Here is a 22020-nt window from a genome sequence, read left to right on the forward strand (position 1 = left end):
CTCACTCAGTGCCGCCATATTTGTATCGTCGCTTTACCTCTACGAAGTAAACTATTACTATCAGGATGCTCTTTCCTTGTGTATTCCTTCCTACCATTACACATTTAGGCCTGTCTCCCCAACCCTGTTTCTCAAGACAGGCCTACCTTATTTGATTGCTACTTATCACTTTTGCTCACTGTTGTGTTAATAGCTGAATCTGCAAATATATGTTCTCTATTTATACTCTGTTAATTCGTTGTTGACTGGTCATTGTAGAATTCTGTATTGCATAATTATGTATTATTTGTAGTTATCTGTATATTATGTAACACTGTTAAATGTGTACTCTGTTCAGCTCCTATGTATGGATTTCCTGCAATTTAACCTGATTCTTCAAAATCTTGCTGAAGAAACTGCCGGCAAGATGGTTCTTTCAGTCATATCTGGTGCAACTACCCCAAAAATCATAACCTAATATGGAATATCACAGACTTGATGCTTTCAAACTGCCACTCCTATACTCTTCTGTGCAGTAGCGGCTATATGGAAGCAAAGCGGGTTCCACCCTATCACTGTTGTAATTAATAGAACATGCAGATATATCACTTGAACTTATGAGTACAATATATGACCACCACATTAAATTCCAATATATCTGGGCACCCTGGCTTAACTATTATGAGGCCCCTGTTTAAACTGATCTCTTGCGCCCTTATTTATTTATTTTGACCTGATATAGTGGATCTCTGGATAACTGAGCCGATAGATCCAACCTAGACACCACTCCATACGTACCTATACTACCATTTCCCCCTAACCACCCCAACCCACTTTTCAATGTTTTTGTTTATCCCAGATGATGATGCTTGACAGTTATTAAGAAATTGGATGTTACTTACTTTTGTACATATATTTGTAATAGATCATAAACTTGTTAAAACCACACTGTATCCTGGTATGTAATAAGCTGTTGTACTGAAAAGTTATTATTTCCCCCCACTTTACGTTCTTTACCCCTTCCTTCCTTCAAATAATTTTTGTTGCAAAAAAGTTTAATAAAAAAATATATATATTGTAAGCATATAAACACAGGAAGCCCTGCGTGAGCCACATTTTAGGTAGCGACTGTGATTGGACTGTCATAATATCCCTTGCTTCCTCGGGAGTCGAATAATTGATTATGGAGGTTTTGCTTCATTTTTCTCTTGTGTCCCTTTCATATGCTTTTCTATGGCTGGTTTTACATAGCACCAGAATCATTTAAAAAACAAACTTAAAACATTCTAGCAAATGAGAAATGCAGCAAAGATAAAAAAAGGTTTGTCTGCCAAATTGTAGGCAATTGACATTTGAATTAAAAGAATTGTTTGCTTTCATGTGTGTATCAATGATTGAAATGCAAAAATCTAAGATATATCTGTGAACCTGAGGCCTGAATGTATTGCACAATGTTCTGTTTATACACAGATCAGGGTGAGCTGGTTATGACAACCACTATTTACCGAACGATTTAGTTACAGATGGTTATGTTAACAGCTGTTGGAACAGCACTCACTGAAAATGACAGTTAATAGACGTCAATGCTACTATTTATGTTTTAGGCTGGAAAATAATATACACATGCCAACAGTATATTTAAATTTCTCTAGTCTAGATTTCCGGACTGCAAGAATATATTGCACTAGAATTTTTTTTTATACTTTTTAAATAATTTTTTTATATATTTTTTTAATTATTTTTGTATAATTGTTTTGTTATTTTTTTTATGATTTTTAAATTTTTTTAAAATAACTATGGACTTAGCAGAACAAAGCACAGGACACAGCACCACTGGACTCAGCAGGACAGAGCACAGGACACAGCACCACTGGACTCAGCACAGGACAGAGCACAGGACAAAAGCACCACTGGACTGATCAGCAGGACAGAGCACAGGACAAACTAACCACTGGATTAAGCAGGACAGAGTCACAGGACATAGGAGCACCACTAAACTACAACCTCCCTCTTCCCTGATCTGAGCCCGAATGAAGATGGCGGCCGCAAGCGGCGAATTTATGCAATCCGAGTCTTGCGAGATTTGACGCGAGACTTGGACGTCATAGCCTCGGTTTGATTTTTTTTGGGCGCCGGAAATACCCGAACAGTGCTCGGATCCCGTCGGATCCGCACTGTTCGGGTGGGCATCTTTAGTGAGGAGTGATATAAATGTTGTATCCTTTACATATCACTTAAGCTTATTTTTACCTTGTGATTTCCTCCCATAAAAAACCTAACCCTAACATCCCTGCAAAAACTCTGGGCATGGTGAGCTTTTAAGGAATGAGTTGACTTTGCAGGAGTTCACTCTTTTCTGCAACTCTGTCGATTATGCCATCCACATCAAGACTCATGAGAATGTCTTTGTCAACATTGATTTTTAGTGAAATGTATTTTGCACTTGTGATTTGGGGAGCACATACAGGCTCATTATGGCAAGTTTTGTGTACTTTCTTGTCCACAATATGGTTAATGTTGGTACAAAGAGATCTAAATGTTTATTCTTAAATTGACACTTCTGTCTGATTTATGGTATTTTGGTTACAATAGTTCTATTTTTTATCATGTGGTCGAAAGTTGGTCAAAACTTCCCTAACTGAGGTCTTGTAACATGTATTTACAAGGGGGAATTCAATTTCCCCCGAAGTACCGCTGCGCTAAAACTATTACCGTTATTACAGTAGTTGCAGCTCAGGGAGCTATGAGCAAAAAGCTGGGGTTAGAACTACCGTAATAACTGACAGTAGAGCTGGGTTTTGACATTAATTTGTTGTAGTCCCTCTCAGAGCCATAACAATGCCAGCGAGAGAGCTGCTCCAACTTTCAGTACTCACTGTCATTGGTGGCTAGTGGGCAGCAGTAAGTATAAAAAAGAATGTAGTGAAGTTGTATTCAGGCGCCTCTGGGATGATCGTCCAGCACCAGCTAGCGAGCTGTCAGTGTCGCCAACATGACAACTGTGAGGGGCGTTGGTGCACTGCCTTGGCTTATTGGGAGAACAAGCAGGCCCAGATAGAGATAACAATTACCCCTGCGTAAAAGATGTTGTGGAACTATAAAGGGGGTTCAACAGAGTATCACATGTTGAAAACAACTAAAACAACTCTGCTTTATTCATATGCAGACTCTTTATGCATGTAATAGGCATATATATATATATATATGTAGCAGACAAGATGTAAACACTGGCGCTCAACACAGTATTGTATAAATAACTAAATCAATTCAATCCCACATATACACCTCTTCCATGTAAGGAGGCAGCCTTCCTTCAAAACACTGGCTGGTAAGGCCGAAATAGAATGGCATAGGTACAACAGAATGAAGGCGCAATGGTGATGTTAACAGATATTACTGAACAAGGTGGGTAAATAATAAATAAGCATATGGATTCAGTACAAATCTCTGGGTTGGTATTCAACAAGATATACAATTCATCCAGTCTTAATCCAAATTGGATTTGTACTGAATCCATATGCTTATTTATTATTTACCCACCTTGTTCAGTAATATCTGTTAACATCACCATTGCGCCTTCATTCTGTTGTACCTATGCCATATATATATATATATATATATATATATATATATATATAGAATACCAAACAGATGGGGGCACTTCCATAGTGCGTTATCCAAATAACAAGAGGGTGACCCCTCCTGATGAAATCTGTTTAGATGAAACGTTTCATCTAAACAGATTTCATCAGGAGGGGTCACCCTCTTGTTATTTGGATAAAGCACTATGGAAGCGCCCCCATCTGTTTGGTATTCTAGGAATTGATTGACCCATGGAGATCGGGTTAGTGAAGGGGAAGACGCGCAGACCAGTGACTGCTAGTGCTGACAACGTTCGTGGGAACAGTGCTTATGAAGGATTATTTAACACGGACATTACTTAAACATTCATACATTTTTACCCTGCTGAGGTGTTTGAGCGCACTGTATTTGTTGTATTTAGAATATATATATATATATATATATATATATATATATAAGTATATAACATGTTTCATATTGATACAATACAGTTAAGATTAGTGTGCTTAGCTGTAATGAGAGATTAGTGTGTGTGTATGCCTGCAGGCAAGGTTCTCAATGTAGTGAGCCAAGAAAGGAAATTACACTTATCTGTCTGTAGCTTCTTGTAGGGTGTTAGCGTAGTGGTGCTTACATTCTAAGTGGAAGATGGCACAGCTGAACCAAGAGGAGCAAGTATGACTCAGAGTGGAGATAGGGACAGTTGTGAGGGTGCATTAGTATGAATAGTATCATCGGGGACAGGGGTGCCAAGAGGGGGGTGGGACGGGAACAAATTAACCGGACCTGGGCTGCCTGGAGGCCTCGGGGCCCCACAGGAGCACTATAGTATTAAAAACAAAACAAAAAATGAAAGTACCTCCTTGCGCCCGCAGGTGGCGCACACGCCCCCGCGAGCGGAGGGGTGGGGTGTGGAAGTGGTCCATGGACAGTGTGTAATGAATGTCATCAGACACTGCCCAGCAGCCTGCAGATTGATCCTGGATCTCCAAATCTCGTGAGATTTCGTAATTTTGCGAGATTTGAAGCTCCTAGCTTGTTCTGTAGGACGTTTTCTGTCAGCAGCATTGGTAAGTACAGTGGGATGGAGGGATTATAATATGTCTTGGGGAGTTATAATGTGTTTGGGGGTGTCAGGGGAGTTATAATTTGTCTTGGGGGGTAGTAATATGTCTTTGAGGGGTTGTCATAATGTGTTGGGGGCTTGTAATATGTCTTGGGGGGGTCGTAATGTGCCTGACGGGTGGCATGATAATATAACTGTAGGGTTGCATGATATCTCTGGGGGTGGCGTGATAGGTGATGTGTCCGGGGGGTAGCATGATGTGTCTAGGGGGTAGTGTGATGTGTCTGGTGAGTGAAGTGGTGTGTCTGGGGGTGGCGTGATGGGTGATGTGGCAGGTGGTGGTGTGATGCGTGATGTAGCTGAGGGGTGGCGTGATGTGGCGGGGGAGGGCGTGAGAAATTTAATATTTTATTATAATGTATATTATATACTGCATGATCTGTGTTATATACTGTGTTTACTTATTGCTCAAACCTCTGTGGGGTGCATGGAAAAATGAGCAGAGATTTCTACCTTAATAGCCGGCAATGTGCGCTGCGTGATGTCTACATGTCATATCGCCAGCAATTGAATTTACACCAATATGTTATGTCTAAAGAAGTGCAGCCACGCCCATGTTGACCACGCCCCAACATTATTCGGCCACGCACCCTTGCTGCTCGTCTGTGGGTGAGGGGCCCAAAAAATTTGCTGTACAAGGGCCCGAAATTTCTCTTGGCGATGGCCATGATTGGGGATAAGGTAAGCTGTATAAAAGAGATGGGTTTTCAGAGAACATTTAAAGATTTGACGGCTGTGGGAAAGCATAATTGGGCATGGTAGGGAATTCTATAAGTGGATAGCAGCACGGGAGAAGTCTTGTAGGCGGGGGTAAGAGGTGGTTACCAGAAATGAGGCAAGGTGCAGGCCAGAGGTCGACCTAAGGGGGCGGGAGGGAGAGTATTTTGATATGAGATTTGAGATGTAAAAAGGGGTGGTGTTGTTGAGGGCTTTTTAGGTAAGGGTGAGTATTTTGAATTGGATTCTGGAGGACACAGGGATCCAGTGTAGGGATTTGAAAAGTGGTGCAGCAGATGTGGAATGGTGAGAGGGCAAGATCAGTCTTGCAGCAGCATTTAGGATGGATTGAAGTGAGAATAAATGGATATCGGGAATACCAGATAGCAGGAGGTTGCAGTATTCAAGACAGGAGATGATGAAAGAATGGTTTTGATTACATGTTGAGTAAGAAAAGGGTGTATTCTGGTAATATTTTTAAAGTGGAGTCGACAGTGCTGGGAGAGAGTCTGGATGTGAGGAATAAAGCAGAGGGTAGAGTCAAGTGTGACACCAAGGCAGTGGACTTGGGGGACTGAGGAAATTGTACTGTTATTGACAATGAGGGAGATTTGAGGGGAGTTAGTGATTCTGGCAGAAGGGAAGATAAGTTCTGTTTTGGATATGTTGCGATTTAGGTAGCGTTGGGACATGTTGAGATTGCAAATAGACAGTTAATTACACGAGGTAGTACAGAAGGGGATGAGATATAGATTTGGATGTTATCAGCGAAGAGATGGTACTGGAGGCCGAATGAGTGAATTAGTTCCCCAAGAGAAGAGGTGTATAGTAAAAATAGAAAAGGGCCAAGAGCAGAGCATTGTGGGACCCCAACAGAAAGTGGGAGTGGAGGGGAGAATGTGCTAGAGGTAGAAACACTAACGGAGTGGTTCGATAACTAGGTAGTGGACCAGGAAAGAATTGTGTAATGAAAGCCAGTGGGGTGAAGGGTGTGTAGAAGAAGAGAGTGATCAACAGTGTCAAAAGCAGCAGACAGGTCCAGGAGAATGAGTATGGAGAAACTTGAGAAACTTCTTATTTCAGTCTCCTGGACAAAACCATGTTACAATGCAAGGGGTGCAAATTAGTATTCTGTTTTGCACAAAAGTTAAATACTGACTGTTTTTTGCAGCAACCCTCTCTATCAGAGTCTCTTCCATGCAAAATGGGGTTCTCTTTAGTGATATGGGGTTCTCCGATTAGGGACTCCTCCCCTCTGTATATGCAGACACACTACTGCATGCAGCAATCCCTATTTCTCTTTTGGGATCCTTCCTTTATGGGCTCCCCTACTCTTGCTTCGGGGACAATAGTGATTGTCTCTAGGCAGCAGCCACTACTCACCTGCTCCTGGGCAACAACTGGGGACCCTGGAGCATCCACCTCCATTGTCCAAGGTCCCCAGTTTTCACATCAGCTCTGCTGGTCCTGTCTTTTTCTCAGTGGAGGGAATTCAATTCCCCCCAGAGTATTGCCATGCTAAACCTATTACCATTATTATGGTAAATTCATACTTGCCAACTCTCCCGGAATGTCCGGGAGACTCCCGCATTTCGCGTGAGTCTCACGGACTCCCGGGAGAGTGTGGGCAGTATTAGGTCCAAAACGCCGCGATTCACCGGGAATCGTGGCGTTTGGCCCCGGCTATAAAATGACATGTTTTGCGTTAATTACATCACGGGGGCGGGTCCAAAATGACACGATTTTTGGAGCCCCGCCCCCTGCACGCCCACCTTCTCCGGCAGGCTCCCGGATCATACTTGCCATAATGGGCAAGCATGGGTAAATTTAACCCAGCTTTCTGCTCAGGGAGCTGCAAGGAAAAAGCCGGTGTTGAAACTACCGTAATAATGGTATTTAAGCGCACTATTTACGTAATAATGGGAATAGTGCGCAGGCCGCGTTACTTTTTACAGTAACACGGCAAATTGAATTCTCCCCTGTGTGTCTCTCTCCCCCCTTGCTGACAGCCCCTCCTTCTTCTCACTCAGTCTCTCAAAGACTAGGCTGGGTTATCACCATAGCAACCAGCAGGGGCGGGGGGCATATGCCCCCAGGGTGGAAAGTTAAATTGTATTTTGGGCCGCATGGTGGCCCAGTTGTAATGCGATGGAGACAGCCTTTGTGTTCTGTGCAGGGGCTGTCACATCGCATAGTACTCACTGCACTCAACACATCATTCAGCAGCATAACCTGGATGCATATACTCATACCTTTTCTATACTTTGTATTACCGTACTTAACATAACTAAAATAACGACACAGAGACTGGAATACGTGGCAAAATTAGGTCACAGTTTATTACTTATAATGAAAATTGGTGGCGGAGAAAGTGCACTGCGGGACAGCAAACGACTGATAACTATAACCAAATGGAAATGGCCAGATTTCATGCTTGACCTGCGCTAAATCTGGCGGCAGGTGATCACACCCTCTCTCGACTCACAATGACCTGCTTCTAAGCAGGCAAGGGATCCCTCACACAAAAAGGATCACGAGTCACTTTACCTCGAAAGGGGCAGTGACCTGAGGCCAATCAGCGATAGTGCCGTATTCATCAGCCGCTGTTCGCAGTGCCCGTCCCACCAACTGTGCCTGCTCTGAGACGCGGGAAAAAGCGTTGATTAAAACACAATGAACCAAATACGGACAACTTTAATACTACGGTGGGTGGGCGGGATCTCGTGGATCTGACTGTAACATCTAACTTCCCTGGGGATATATATGAGGTGCCCCAGCCCTACACTTCTACCCTTATTGATCGGCCTGGCCCAGGGATAATTTAACCCCCGAAGGTAAGTGTAAAGCTAATGACAAGTGCACAGGTCTTCTGCTTAAATGCTTTCGTCTTTAGGGACTCTCTTGTCATCATTCATAGAATATTGCACTACATGCTGTAGTACAATATTCTGTGAATGGATGATACAGCTGCAATGAGTACTATGCGATGTGACAGCCCCTGCAGAGACCACAAAGGCTGTCTCCATTGCATCTCACTTGTAAGGCAGCAGCTAGATCCCCTTCACCCTGTGACATCAGCAGGTCATGTGACTGCTGCAGTCACATGGTGCACAGAGCAGGAGCTGCTGCTGGAAATCTCATGTTCCTGTGCTGTCACTGATGGAGAAAAAGTAAGAAAAAAAGGGTTAAAGTGATGGGGAGGGGGCATGTGTGTGTAAAGCATGTGACAGAGGGGGCATGTGTGTGTAAAACATGTGGGCAGAGGGATGTGTGTGTGTAAAGCATGTGACAGAGGGGACATGTGTGTGTGTAAAGCATGTGGGCAGAGGGATATGTGTGTGTAAAGCATGTGGGCAGAGGGTGTGTGTGTGTGTGTGTAAAGCATGTGACAGAGGGGGTATGTGTGTGTAAAGCATGTGACAGAGGGGGTATGTGTGTGTAAAGCATGTGGGCAGAGGGGTTATGTGTGTGTAAAGCATGTGGGCAGAGGGGTTATGTGTGTGTAAAGCATGTGGCAGAGGGGATATGTGTGTGTAAAGCATGTGGGCAGAGGGGTTATGTGTGTGTAAAGCATGTGGCAGAGGGGATATGTGTGTGTAAAGCATGTGGGCAGAGGGGGTGTGTGTGTGTGTAAAGTGTTATGAATATTGTTTTATGAAACATTTAACATGGTGTTTTCAAATGTTAATGTAGTTTTATTTGAATAAATACAAGTAATTTCACACCACTGCCTCTATTATATCTAAATATAACAGACTTATAACATCTGTACCTGGTACCATTCATTGGTAATCTGCCCAATCATAATAGACTTAATATAGCATTTGATTATACAAGAACTAGTGTTGACCATCACAATATGATTATTTAATAGCACATTACCCCGGCTGGGTCATATCATAAGAAGCAATCCCTATACATATTGTAATGTACACAGGAGTTTTTACATACTGTCCAGTTACCACCTGACAAGTTTAAACCTTAATACAATTTGTATTACACATTTTGATAGCGCTGGATCAATCTTATATCATCATCATTTATTTATATAGCACCACGCTGTACAGAGAACTCACTCACATCACTCCCAGCCCCATTGGGGCTTGCAGTCATATGTGTTTATGTGAAATTTGATAGGTGTGGACCACATATAGACCTGCAGCTGCTTTAGTTATACAAAGACAAATGTCTAAGGGTGTATATTTACTAAACTGCAGGTTTCAAAAAGTGGAGATGTTACCTATAGCAACCAATCAGATTCTAGTTATCATTTATATAGTACATTCTACAAAATGACCAGCTTGAATCTGGTCACTATACCACTTTTTCAAACCCTCTGTTTAGTAAATTCTAAGTGTAATTCTGTGTGCACAAATACAGTGTATGGAGTATGTTAATATAATGTGTGTGAGGGGGGTACGTTAATATAATGTGTGAGGGAAGGAGGGTCTTAATATAGTGTGGGAGGTAGGCTATTAATTTAATGGTGGACTGTGGGTCGGAGTTAATTATTTAATAGTGGGTGATATTAATTTATTTGTGGAGTGATGGTGGGGCTATTTAATTTAATAGTGGGGCCTATTAGTTTAAGGTGAGGTGAGGACCTTTAATTTAATGCTGGGGTGGTTTGGGGCTATTAATTGAATATGGGGCTGCGTTTGGGGAGGAGTGCTATTTATTAAATGTGAATATGAATTATTTAATGCAGGGGATGGTTGTGGAAAATGGTTATAATAAACGACAATGCTATTTAATTTATTGCTGGGGCTGTTTGGTTGAAGGAAAATAGGTTTATTTTTTAAAAGAGAATACTGTTAATTTAATGTTCAGGCTAGTTGTATGGAAATAGATCTATTTATCATATGTGAATAAGATTATTTTAATGTCAGGGCTGGAGGGGGGACTAATTATAAAACGTGGGTGATATACTGATTTAATGCCGATGAGCGTTGAAGTTTTCTACATTTTATGTATCCATTCTTTTATACCAAATAGGGCCTCCAAGGATCCAGACAAGCAGCAACTGAGCTAAAGACCCAGCAGCCACAGGTGGTGAAAGTGACAAGAACAGGTGGGAGAGAGCAGGACATTCTGCCAACTGTCCTGAGTCTGGTGGGACAGACCCTAATTTGGGTGACTTTCTCGCTTAGTTAGGATTTGTCCGACTACAGGACAGTTGGGAGGTATATCCCGCTTCACACTGTACTGCTCCTAAAGGCAGAGCTGCGTGCACCTAACAGTAATACACACAGTATTTCCTGTGTAGTTGTCTAAAATAATAACCATGTTACATCATAGGGGCCCCCCTGTCTATAATCCCCTGTGCCCCCCAAGAGCCTTAATCCAGTTCTGGGCCAGGGTGTCAGATTGAAACCTAGTGCTCTGCTCCTACTACCAGTACCACATCTCATATCATTTGTTTTAGGTTAACCGTAAAACAAATAATAACCCTACTAGAATATAGGGCGAAGCAAAAACAAGCCTTTTGCTGGCAAAAACTTCTGGTCTTTAAATTAAAAGAGCGTTTTGCATTTTGATAAATCAATAACATGTGTTCAGTACTGTAATAGAACATTATTATATAATCTATTGCTATAATATGATATATACCGCATAATAATCAGCCAGGTATGAAAGAAAAGTACGGTAGGAAGAATTAACATATAAAATAAAATGCAATATAAAGTGAGGTTTGTTTTTGTTGCATTATTTGTTTTCATTATTTAAGATTTATCATTTAAAATAATGGCTGGGTTAAGCAACACTAAAATAAACTCTTTTTTATTGATAAATATATATTGTACCAAAAACCACCCTTTAAGGATGGGCCGCTACTTATGGGCCAGTTCTGTGTGCTTGCCCCCCGGGCTAAAATCTGCCAGCCAGCCCCTGGCAACCAGCTTGTGTCACTTTTCATAAACACCTACTTTACCCTCTAGGTGACACGTCCTGTATTCACTGCGGCGCAGGGTTTACTAAAACGCCACTAGGGGGCCTTACAATTATTTTTATTCTTCTTTGTTTATAGGACGCCAAAAGGTTTCTGCAGTGCTGTACAGAATACAAACAGTGGACCATACAGGATTATACAGTACAGAACAATAAGCGAATAATAACTGGGGGTAAATGTATCAAATAGTGATTTTTGCAAATCCCTGATATCCGGCGACTTTTCATGGTAAATTTAAAGTGGCAATGGCTTTAAAGGCAAAACTTGCCTTTAAAACTATTGTCGCTTTAAATTTCCCATGCATAGTCGCCGGGTTTCAGTGATTTGCAAAAATAGCTGCTACAGTGAAGTTGGAGAAGACGAATAGATATAGATACAGGAGGAAAGAAGGCCCTGCTCGTAAGAGCTTACATCCTAAAGGGAGGTAAATACAAGGGAAGAAAAGAAGTTCATTATTATAGGTGCACTGACAACTCCTTATGAAGGATGTAGTTATGTTTCAGAAGGAACATTCCTAACTCAATATTTAACTTTTATTATTAATTGTAAAATTAGTGAAATATAAAAACAGGTGTGTATGGTAAAACAAAAAGTGACGATTAAAACTGCTGTCTGCACCACTTCATGTCTCCTTTATAATCTAGAGAGCTTTATAAGGAGTTGTCAGTGCACCTATAATAATGAACTTTTTTTCCCCTTGTATTTTTATTATTTAAGTTTTAGGTGGCACCCCCATACATGTATTGAAGATACAAATAATTGCAGTTTATATACGCTATAATCAATATTGTAATAAAGGGGTTATCAGCTCTCAGCATCTGGTGCGACAGTCCTCCTCTTCCTTCTACATATCCAAAAGGGAGGGCAAGCAGACAGCAGGCACAATGGGGAGTCAGTGGAGGAGATCTAGCGCAAGAGGAGCGAGTAACGGGACAAGGGAAGAGAGAGGTGAGGAGAACAAGCACGGAGTGATTGTTAGGAGCATGGCTGGTAGGCTCTAAGGAACAAAGGAGTTTTAAGTGCCCGTTTGAATGTGCACAGATTAGGGGACAGTCGGATAGAGCGTGGGAAGTCGTTCCAGTGGAGAGGGGCAGCCCGGGAGAAATCTAAATATATGCGTACCAGACAGAGTAATAGTAGGCTTATCTGTGATAAATCCTGAATATCATCCTCTGAATAGAGATATATATATCCTTAGGTGGCTTGGATATTAGCTTGTGCAGGTTCAAGTTTGAGATTCCTACATTGGAAAAAAAAAATTTTTTCCCAATGTAGGTATTGTGTAAAATACATATTCTAGAATTGCAATTATCATCAGCTATTTATATAGCACCACTAATTCCAAAGCGCTGTACAGAGAGCTCATTCACATCAGTCCCTGCCCCATTGGAGCTTACACTCTAAATTCCGTAACACAGAGACTAGGGTCAATTTGATAGCAGCCAATTAACCTACTAGTATGTTTTTGGAATGTGGGAGGAAACCGGGGTATCCGAAGGAAATCCACGCAAACACGGGGAGAACATACAAACTCCACACTCCAGTGCTGTGAAGCAGAGGGGCTAATCACTAAGCCACTGTGCTGCCCCACTTCTGTATAACTTGCAATAGGGAATGAGTTCCGTATTTACATAGACACTAGTTTGCCATACTTTTTAGTTCAGAGATACAGTAGTTTTGAAACTTTCATATCTTTTTCAAATCTGATGATTGTGTTGAGTACAAAGATCTTGATATGAGTAGAGGATTTAGAGTTAAGTCATTCCACTGGCACCATTCACTTTATTTGCAAAACTATGCCAGATGGGTTATTCATTCTATGAATCAGGTAAAAAATTAACTAATCCAATGTAACATTATCTGTCAAGTTCATTGGAAGGAATAGATTCATGGATTTGGAGAGGCGAATATGCCCACACCTTGCTGTATTAACCCTCTCACGTTGTGGAAAACTATAGGATCTTAGGACCTTAGGAAATCGGATATGCACTTTTCTATGCTCATGGCCCAGGGAAGTGAAAGTGCTTACTAACAATATAGCTAATGAACTTATGAAAGTAAGTGGATAGTTCTGCCTTTCATTCATATAGTAAATATATGTAATGCAGGTATTAGACTGCATTGGTGTACACAATGTTTCTCAACAAATTTTGTATTCTTTATTCCATAATGGTTAAAATCAGGTCTTGCATAACCTGATCTCTGACAAAAAGTCAGACATACCTTCCAAAATACAGACTTTCCACCTAACCAGTTGTGTAAATATCTTTAATTTTACAATCTCTTTTATCTTAAAGTTCACCTTTGTCATTAACCTCTGCTTCAAACACAGCCTGACACATTTAGACTTATGAACCTATTGACCACCCTTTACCTATATTTTCAAGATCACCTGATACTGCTGTTGTTTGTGTCAAAGACCGTGAACATACTCAATGCAAACTTGTGAGTGGGAATTTATCAGGCATTGAACATGCTCAATGCAAATCCTTGACTCCACAGTGAGCTGTGTCTGATCCCTATGAATACCACTCCTATTTTATATGACTTCTGACAAATACACTGCCAGACTACTATGGTTCTTACAGAATTTCAGTTCCACTTCCTAACCTTTTGCTGTAGATTTTAATTTATTAGCCTTTATTTATATAGCATCTACATATTACGTAATGCTTTACAGAGAATCTTTAATCATTTAAATCAATCCCGGCCCCAGTGGAGCTTAGAATCGATATTCTATACCACAAAACATGCACACTAGGATTCATTTATTGAGTAGCCAATTAACATTCTAGTATGTTTCTGGAGTATGGTTGGAAACCGGACCACCAGGAGGAAACCTATGCAAACACAGGGAGAACATGAACCTTTGTCTTTGTCTGATTACCTTTTTGTTTTTGATTTCCTGACTTTGGCTCTGCTCTTTGCATCTTCGACTTCTGCTTGATGGGCCACATTATCTGTCAGTGACCAGGATATTAAGGTGGTGCAAATTACGGTCACCCCCAAGTACCCTCTCAAACTGTCTTTCTCTGGAGCTATCTCCCAGGTGTGGCCGGAACTTATAGGAAACTGGTAGTGCCAACATTTTTAATTGAAGATAGGTGAACTCCAGTGGTTGAAAGTGGCAAAACCCCTGTGTTCTTGGTTAAACTGATAAAGGTAATTCTGTAGAAACTAGAGAGATATGTACTCTGGCGAAGATGAAATCCATCTCTCACCTCTTTAGGAAAAGATTTTTGCATATCACTGACTTGCGCCTCCTTACATCAGGAGAGGCACAACGGGGAAGAGAAGGGGCGTTACAGCGTTTTCCAAATAAAGTAAAAACGTGTTTACATACTTGCTGTCTACTAAGAGGTTGAGATAGCAGCAGATATGCCTACCAGGATGCGTGTTTGTTGCGGGTCCTCGATCCCTGGCGTAAGATCTGTGCTGCCGACGATGGGAAATCTCACGTTTTATTTATTGTTTTCACCTGCTCTTGCCAAGAAAAAAAGAATGTCCCTCCTACTCTGCTGGACAGATGTATCATGATAATTAGCCTCTTCTGCTTAAACTATATAGTCTATGATGATATGATTTGAGTTATGATCCTCTAAACCAACTACATTTAGCAGCTTGGAGGTGAAAATCGCTGGCGTTGTGCATCTGTTTCAAAACCACAAGAAAAATCTAATTTTTATATTTTCCCTCCATGGATGCTACAGCAGTGGACAAACACTTAAGCTGGGTTCATTTTCCACTAAATACAGAGCAGCGCAATGTGAACCATAGGAGCATTTTAAAATGTCTATAAAAATGTACCACTATCCTGTGACCATGTACACACATGTGTACTAGTTGTATAGTCAAATATAGCAAATCCAATGAACACAAATTCTACTATTAGGGCCAAAATGTGAAATGAGGTGAATATTTAAAGTAACAATTATGAAAATGTTCTACCTTTCAGCTGCATTTATTATCTACGGATTGCTTAATAACATGGGTCAAAGAGCAATGCAAGATAGCAACCAGATATCAACAGTATACTGAAGTTGGATTAAAGTTAATATATGATTGATACATAGCATTAGGTAAGTGCATACTTGCCAACTCTCCCGTAATTTCCGGGAGATTCCCGCATTTTGCGAGAGTCTCATGGACTCCTGGGAGAGTGTGGCAATCTCCCGCATTTGGCAGAATTCTGCCCACTTCCTTGTGAAGTGGGCAGAATTAGGTCCGAAAGCCGCGATTCACCGGGAATTGCTGTGTTTGGCCCCGCCCCCTACTGTCAAATGACAGTAAGGGTCGGGGCCCCGCCCCCCATGACGTAATGTTTGCGTCATTACGTCACAGGGGTGGGGCCAAAATGAACCAAGTTTTGGAGCCCCCCCCCCCCCCCCCCCCCCCCCGCAGGCTCCCGGAAGCCAAGTTCAGCAAGTTGTCAAGTATGGATAAGTGGTAGTAGAGGAATGTGTGTAGCCTTCTTTTACCAATGTTTTATCTACCTTGTTTCAAAGTCATAACAAACAAGTGAGGTGAATGTGACATGAATACTATGTAGTTTAAGACTCATTGATTCACAATGCCCTAGTGTAGCACAATGTTTAAATATAGTCTTCTGTCTGGTTACTGAAATCCATCTTTTCTATCCAGAAGCAGGTCTAAAAATATCCCTGCCTTTTGTCTGGCAGTTTTCTTGAGATTTGGGGTATATTCATTAAACTGCGGGTTTGAAAAAGTGGAGATGTTGCCTATAGCGACCAATCAGATTCTAGCTGTCATTTTGTAGAATGTTCTAAATAAATGATAATTAGAATCTGATTGGTCACTATAGGCAACATCTCTATTTTTCAAACCCGCAGTTTACCCCTTTGACTAAACCGCCAGTGGTTTAGGTGTTTTCAAACTGACATACATTGCTGGCGATTTCCGTTTTAACCCTTCGGATAATACAACTGGCAGTTTGGAATTGAAAATCGCAGGAGATGTGCGGCTGGTTCAAAACCCCCAGGAAAAACATTTTTTTTATACATTTCTTCCCATGGATGCACCCGCAGTACAGAAGCTGTATTTATATTGCTACGTGTTTATTGTATGGTCCTGTATGTACTGTTTTGTTGTATATGACCCCTGCACAACTTTTGTGGCGCCCTATAAATAAAAAAGAAGAAGACTTTTCAGGAAACACCTGGTTGGACCTGTTTTTGATAAACTTATCTAAACCCACATTATTAGTATTATTATTATCCTTTATTTGTTAGGTTCCACAAGGCTTCCGCAGCGCCGCATATAGTACAAACAGTAGACTATACAGGGTATAACAGTACAGAACAATAAACAAAAAGTACCAGTACTTCAGAAACTCCAGGCAGACTGATGCAATAAACATGGAGCAGAAGAACAGGTATGGAGACAGGAGGGAAGAGGGCCCTGCTCATTCGAGCTTACATCCTAAGGGATGTATACATAATTTTTTGTATATTTTTATGGCCTCTAATCTGCTCATCACATTTAAGGAGATACTTGCAGTAATTGACCAGGAAAGTTAGACAGAATGAGGATGTTCAGGGAGATAGTGGAGGGTATATAACTGGTTTTGAGATGTTCATATGGTGCCCTATACAACCCTGGGCCTGAATGCACAGCTACTTTCAGACTTGAATTGACTGATTGCTGTCATAACCAGCAGTTGGCATTTATCGCATATTGAGTCTCATTTACAGTTTGACACACTTGTGCTTCAAATGTATTCGTAAAAATTATATTACAAAAGTTGCGATCTTGTGTATTTTAAATCAAGATCAAAATGCGTCCAACTCAAAACACAGCAGTATTTTTATGTCAGGCGTATGTGAAGAGAACAAATACATTTAATTACGCCCAACGATTGCACAGAGATGCAACTTGACAGTGTTAGCTATAAATGCAAAAGTCACATTTTCCATATAGAATTCAATTAAATACAAATACTGGGACAAGCAATAGGAATCTTATTTCATGCAGTAGTCCAAATGGGAATGAAAATATGAAATCCAAATACAACCATAACTTGACATAGCCACAATGCTAATGAATGCAGTACTATCAGTTATAGGGGTCAATACAGAAACAGCCAATCAGAAGCGGCTAGATACTGCTGCTAGTGCCATCATCACATAGCTTTATATCAGGCCTCTGGTACCAAAATATATGTGTCCTGGGGCTGTATCTAAGTTTCATGAGATCACATCTCCAGGGGGCATGCTACACTTATATATACACAGCGTTACTGTACTCGACTTATGCTTGATCACCCCTTATCTGCTTCTCCAGGTGTAAGTGTAAGATACAGTGAAGACTAAATATGGATGCATTTTGCTATGTATATACAGCATGGAAATGCATGCATTTATACATCCATACGGACTTATGACCACCTCTAAATGAATTTCCTTGTGCGTAAAACCTCTCTAATAAAAGATAAATCATTTAGTATTCTACAAGATACTGCAACATGTTTTAATAAAGGATGGGGATTATAGATAGTATATAATTTATGTTAATCTGTGGACGATCATATGCCATTTGTTTAAACAATTGTTTTTCCATTACTTAACAGGGTGATTCATAACTTAACAGGGTGAGTTGATAATTTAATTATTTCTTAAACTGATTAGTCTCCACCTTCTTTTCCAGTTTAAACTTGGGCCTGTGTACCCCAAAATAACCGTTCTGAAATTGTAATTAAACATCTAAGATTTTGTGTATATTTTATTTTGAAATCTATTGTAAGACAATCATAAGAATGTTTCATCTTATTTTAATAATTGATCCTCTTCAACCTATTTTATTAAATGTTTTAACCTGAAATGCAATTTTAGCAACTGCCCACCTACTAGTTAAACGTTACAATTGCTGCACACAACTCAAAGTTCGAGTTGTTCGTTTGAGCTCTAAAACATTTTATCTTATTTAAGCAAAATCCACGTGTGTCTAGAGTGTCTGTAATGTCTTCTGCTGAATTTGTCGCGGGTTGGATTTCAGGTAATTTTTAAAATACATAATAGTACATTTCACCTGTCTGTGGTATGTGTGTTATAAAGTAGTGCTTCTCCCAGAGATCTGTGTATTCATTCAACAGAATACCTTTGCACTATTGAGAGATGTCAGCCTGTGTATTGAAATAGAGGGACTTTATAGTCATAAACACTTCAGAAGGAGAGGGATGGGCATGGTTATGAATCTGTAGGTGCTAAGATAAGTTTCACATGTGTAAGACTTTGTTTACTTGTGCGGTACATAGATAAGGGAATCATTCTTATATAAGAAGTTGTTTGGGATGTATGTGATGTTTCTATAGTGGTAGAAGAGGAATAGAGTACTGTGGTGTATTTATATTAAGCAGGGTGATTTGTACATTGTATGACTTATGTAGAGTCGGACGCAATTTATGCAGAAAATATAACCGTAAATTGCGTTACTTGAAAAGACATACTTTTCTTTCTTATGTTTAACCCTGCCAGTGCTTAATATCCAGAGTTATAACATTGCAATATAAACCATTTATAATATTATTATAAATAACACAGACTGTTAAATAAAAGCATACAGTTAATTACATGCAACTTATATAAAAGTAATGAAAATGAAGAGTATGGCCCCACAGCCAATTGTTGTATATATCCGATACATAACATCATATTCAGTAAACCATGCTCAAAATCTGTAGCATCCTCAATTGGTAATTAACAACATATATTGGTTACTAGGAAGATGATTTTCTTTCACCTTAAATGTAGAAGACAGAATTGGAGAAAGGGGACCAAGATCATTTGGTAAGGAACATCTTGGTCCCGTCAGGCTAGCTGCCTGTGTAAAGTAAAAAGTTCTCATCACTCTTACTGTAGTGCAGGGCTCCCTGTCACAGATGCTGTTATGAATGTTTCAAAAGAAGACTTGCAGCTCATATGTTATTAGATGAAATCCGGAACGCAGTCTGTGCAGATGGGCTTTATAAAATGGGTCTAATATGTTTTCTTGATTAGTTTCAGTACTACTTGTACTTTCATCAGAAGAAACATTATTGCAATCTTATCGACCTGGATATTAAGCCCTGGTAGGATTAACTATTTGATTAACTGTTGGGGTTCTTGCCAACAAAGGATAATGCAATCCTTTTTCCAGCTGCTGATAACTTATGTGATAATTGGATTAACCCCATAAGCACCAAAGGCTTTTTTTCCGACACTTTTCTTTCTATTCAGAGCTGCACATATTTTAAGATACATGCGACTCTGCATGGTATGCAAAATGTGTACACTTCAGTAAGATACACTTAAAGCGTATTATATGTTAAAAGCGCATGATACACTTTAAGCGTATCATATGCACGGGCAGTAGGCACTAGAAATAAATGGAAAAAAATGAGGGAGCAGGCCCCATTCCTGTTAAGCAAAACCAGCTCTAGTGTTGCTAGTCTATTGCATGTGATCCCCCCGAAATTGACGATGCCAGCCTGGGTTGGTGGCACTTTAGCAGGAAGACCTCTGCCATAGTACCAAACCGGCCCTTGACCAGTCAGTACAGGGATAAATTCCCTAAGAGGGATGGGCCTATAAAAAACATGCAGGCCTCCCTAGGAATAACCAGCTCTGTGCTAATAGCATTAGCATTATCACACCCCCTGTGACGATGGGTGTACTGTAGGCTAATAAAGTAAAATATAGATTGAAGTAAACATTTTGTTTGTGGTGCACTATAGGTCCCAGCATGTCTAGGTCACATTTAGGTATTTGTGCATGCTAGCGCTTGTAGTAGTAGCTCCAGAATTCCCATGACTGCATGACTCCATGACGTTTCTTATGAAAAACAATATCATACGATAATAATCATATTCATTTTCCTTCTTTTTCTATTTTCCAGGAGCTCTTGGGCTTGTTGTTGGACATCCCATAGACACAGTTAAGGTGAACAACACGGGTCTAATGGATGAGTAAAATGTAGAGGTGCTTACTAACCCCCTTGAAGTGGTTTTGTTTTTGAATCTGGATTAGCTTCGTGTTTTGTTTTCGTTTTGATTTTGAATCTGTATTTTTTTAAGAAAAATTGCTAAAATATGCTAAAATCACATAATTTTGCTTGTTTTTTGATCCTACATTATTATTAACCTCAATAACACTAATTCAAAGTCACTTGCAGTCAATTTTGACCACATCACAGGTCACAATATTATTTTAATACACTTTCAAACAAAGATTGCAGCAGTTCTTGCCAGTGATAAGAAGAAGGCCATTGTCATGCCTAGGCATAAGAGCAAAAAATCCACCTATTAATTGTAGATTTTTTTTTACCTAAATTCTGACAACAGTTGTCTAGCCATTTGTAGCATTGTAAAGCCACAGTCAGTAGAGGTAGGGACCTTAACCATCTAGGATCCTCATCCATGTTACGTCATTTGAAGCGAGTTCATGGAAAGCTCTTGGGAAAATCAAAAACTTATGCTAAAAAATAACAGCAAGCAGTCCAGCATCAGCTAGGTCCCTTATCTTAGCTAGATCCCAGCACCTGCAATCTACACCCCCAACACCTTCATCATCAATATCCTCACAAGTGATGGGAGTTAGTCCTGCATCCAAGTTTCTAAGGCTAGATCACTCCTCCCCTATCTAGGACTTCTCAGAAGAATCCTTGTGTGTTAGGCCCACTGCTGCTTCTCCTGCTGCTGGGGGTGGATCTTCAACCCGCAAGAACACTACTAGTAGTTTACAACAATTGATTGTTAAACAATCCTTTGCAAGAGGAAGAAAGTATGAAAGCTGTCACCCAGTCGCAAAGTGGATCACAGACGCCATGGGGACGATCTTAGTATTGGATCTGCGACTGATATCCACTATTAATGCAGCTGGTGTTAGACAATTACTTGAGGTCTTGTGTCCCCGATACCAAATTCCATCACGACACCATTTTACTAGAAAAGCTATTCCTCACCTCTACCAGAAGGTTCGTAAAAATGTATATCGGGCTACAAAATACCATTCTACCCACTGTACACTTAACCACAGATATGGGGACAAGCGTAACTTTGCAAACTAAAGATTATATGACTGTGACAGCCCACTGGGTCGGTGATTTGCCGTCACCAGCAGGAACAGCAGCAGCATGTACCCAAGTACGTCACATTTTTCTGAGGCAGGCTACTCTGTGTATCATCTGCTTCACTAAGAGGCATATTATTGTTATTATTATTATTATTATCGTAGATTTGTAAGGCACCACAGTGCTCCACAGCGCCGTACAGTAAGGAAGACAAGGATATACATAAAACAAGATATACGTAAAAAACAAGGACAAGGCAGACAAAATGAATGGAAATGTGAAAACAAAGGGTATAGAGGACCCTGCTCATTAGAGAGCTTACATTCTAAAGGGAAGAGGGCACAGCTGAAACTAGAGGAGCAAGTGTGGCTCATAGTGGAGATTGGGATAGTTATGAGGGTGCATTAGTGTGAATAGTGTTATCAAGGATAAGGTCACCTCTAAAAATGAGATGAGTTTTCAAAGAGCATGTAAAGATTTGAAGGCTGGGGGAAAGTCTGAATGAGCGTGGTTGGGAATTCTATAAGAGAGGAGCAGCACGGGAGAAGTCTTGAAGGTGGGAGTGAGAGGTGGTTATCAGACACGAGACAAGGCGCAGGTCAGA

The 22020-nt window shown here is 40.5% G+C and overlaps 1 protein-coding gene across 6 annotated transcripts in view; it reads left to right on the plus strand.

Annotated features, from left to right (window-relative positions):
• The first annotated feature begins 2804 nt into the window (after positions 1–2804).
• SLC25A45 (solute carrier family 25 member 45) overlaps positions 2805–22020 on the plus strand; it is a 32578-nt gene continuing 13362 nt past the window's right edge. Inside the window, exons 1-5 of one of the 6 annotated variants that reach the window (XM_075187804.1) lie at positions 8511–8574; positions 10400–10475; positions 17941–17961; positions 18299–18365; positions 20244–20287. In XM_075187804.1, the coding sequence (XP_075043905.1) occupies positions 18329–18365; positions 20244–20287 (81 nt within the window). In that variant the 5' untranslated portion in view covers positions 8511–8574; positions 10400–10475; positions 17941–17961; positions 18299–18328. Of the gene's footprint in view, positions 2881–8497; positions 8575–10399; positions 10476–17940; positions 17962–17987; positions 18366–20243; positions 20288–22020 lie in introns of those variants that run through there. The other 5 variants (XM_075187802.1, XM_075187801.1, XM_075187806.1 and 2 more) reach the window with 5 other exon arrangements.

The sequence above is a fragment of the Mixophyes fleayi genome, chromosome 10 (assembly GCF_038048845.1).
Source record: "Mixophyes fleayi isolate aMixFle1 chromosome 10, aMixFle1.hap1, whole genome shotgun sequence".
Classification (NCBI taxonomy): domain Eukaryota; kingdom Metazoa; phylum Chordata; class Amphibia; order Anura; family Limnodynastidae; genus Mixophyes; species Mixophyes fleayi.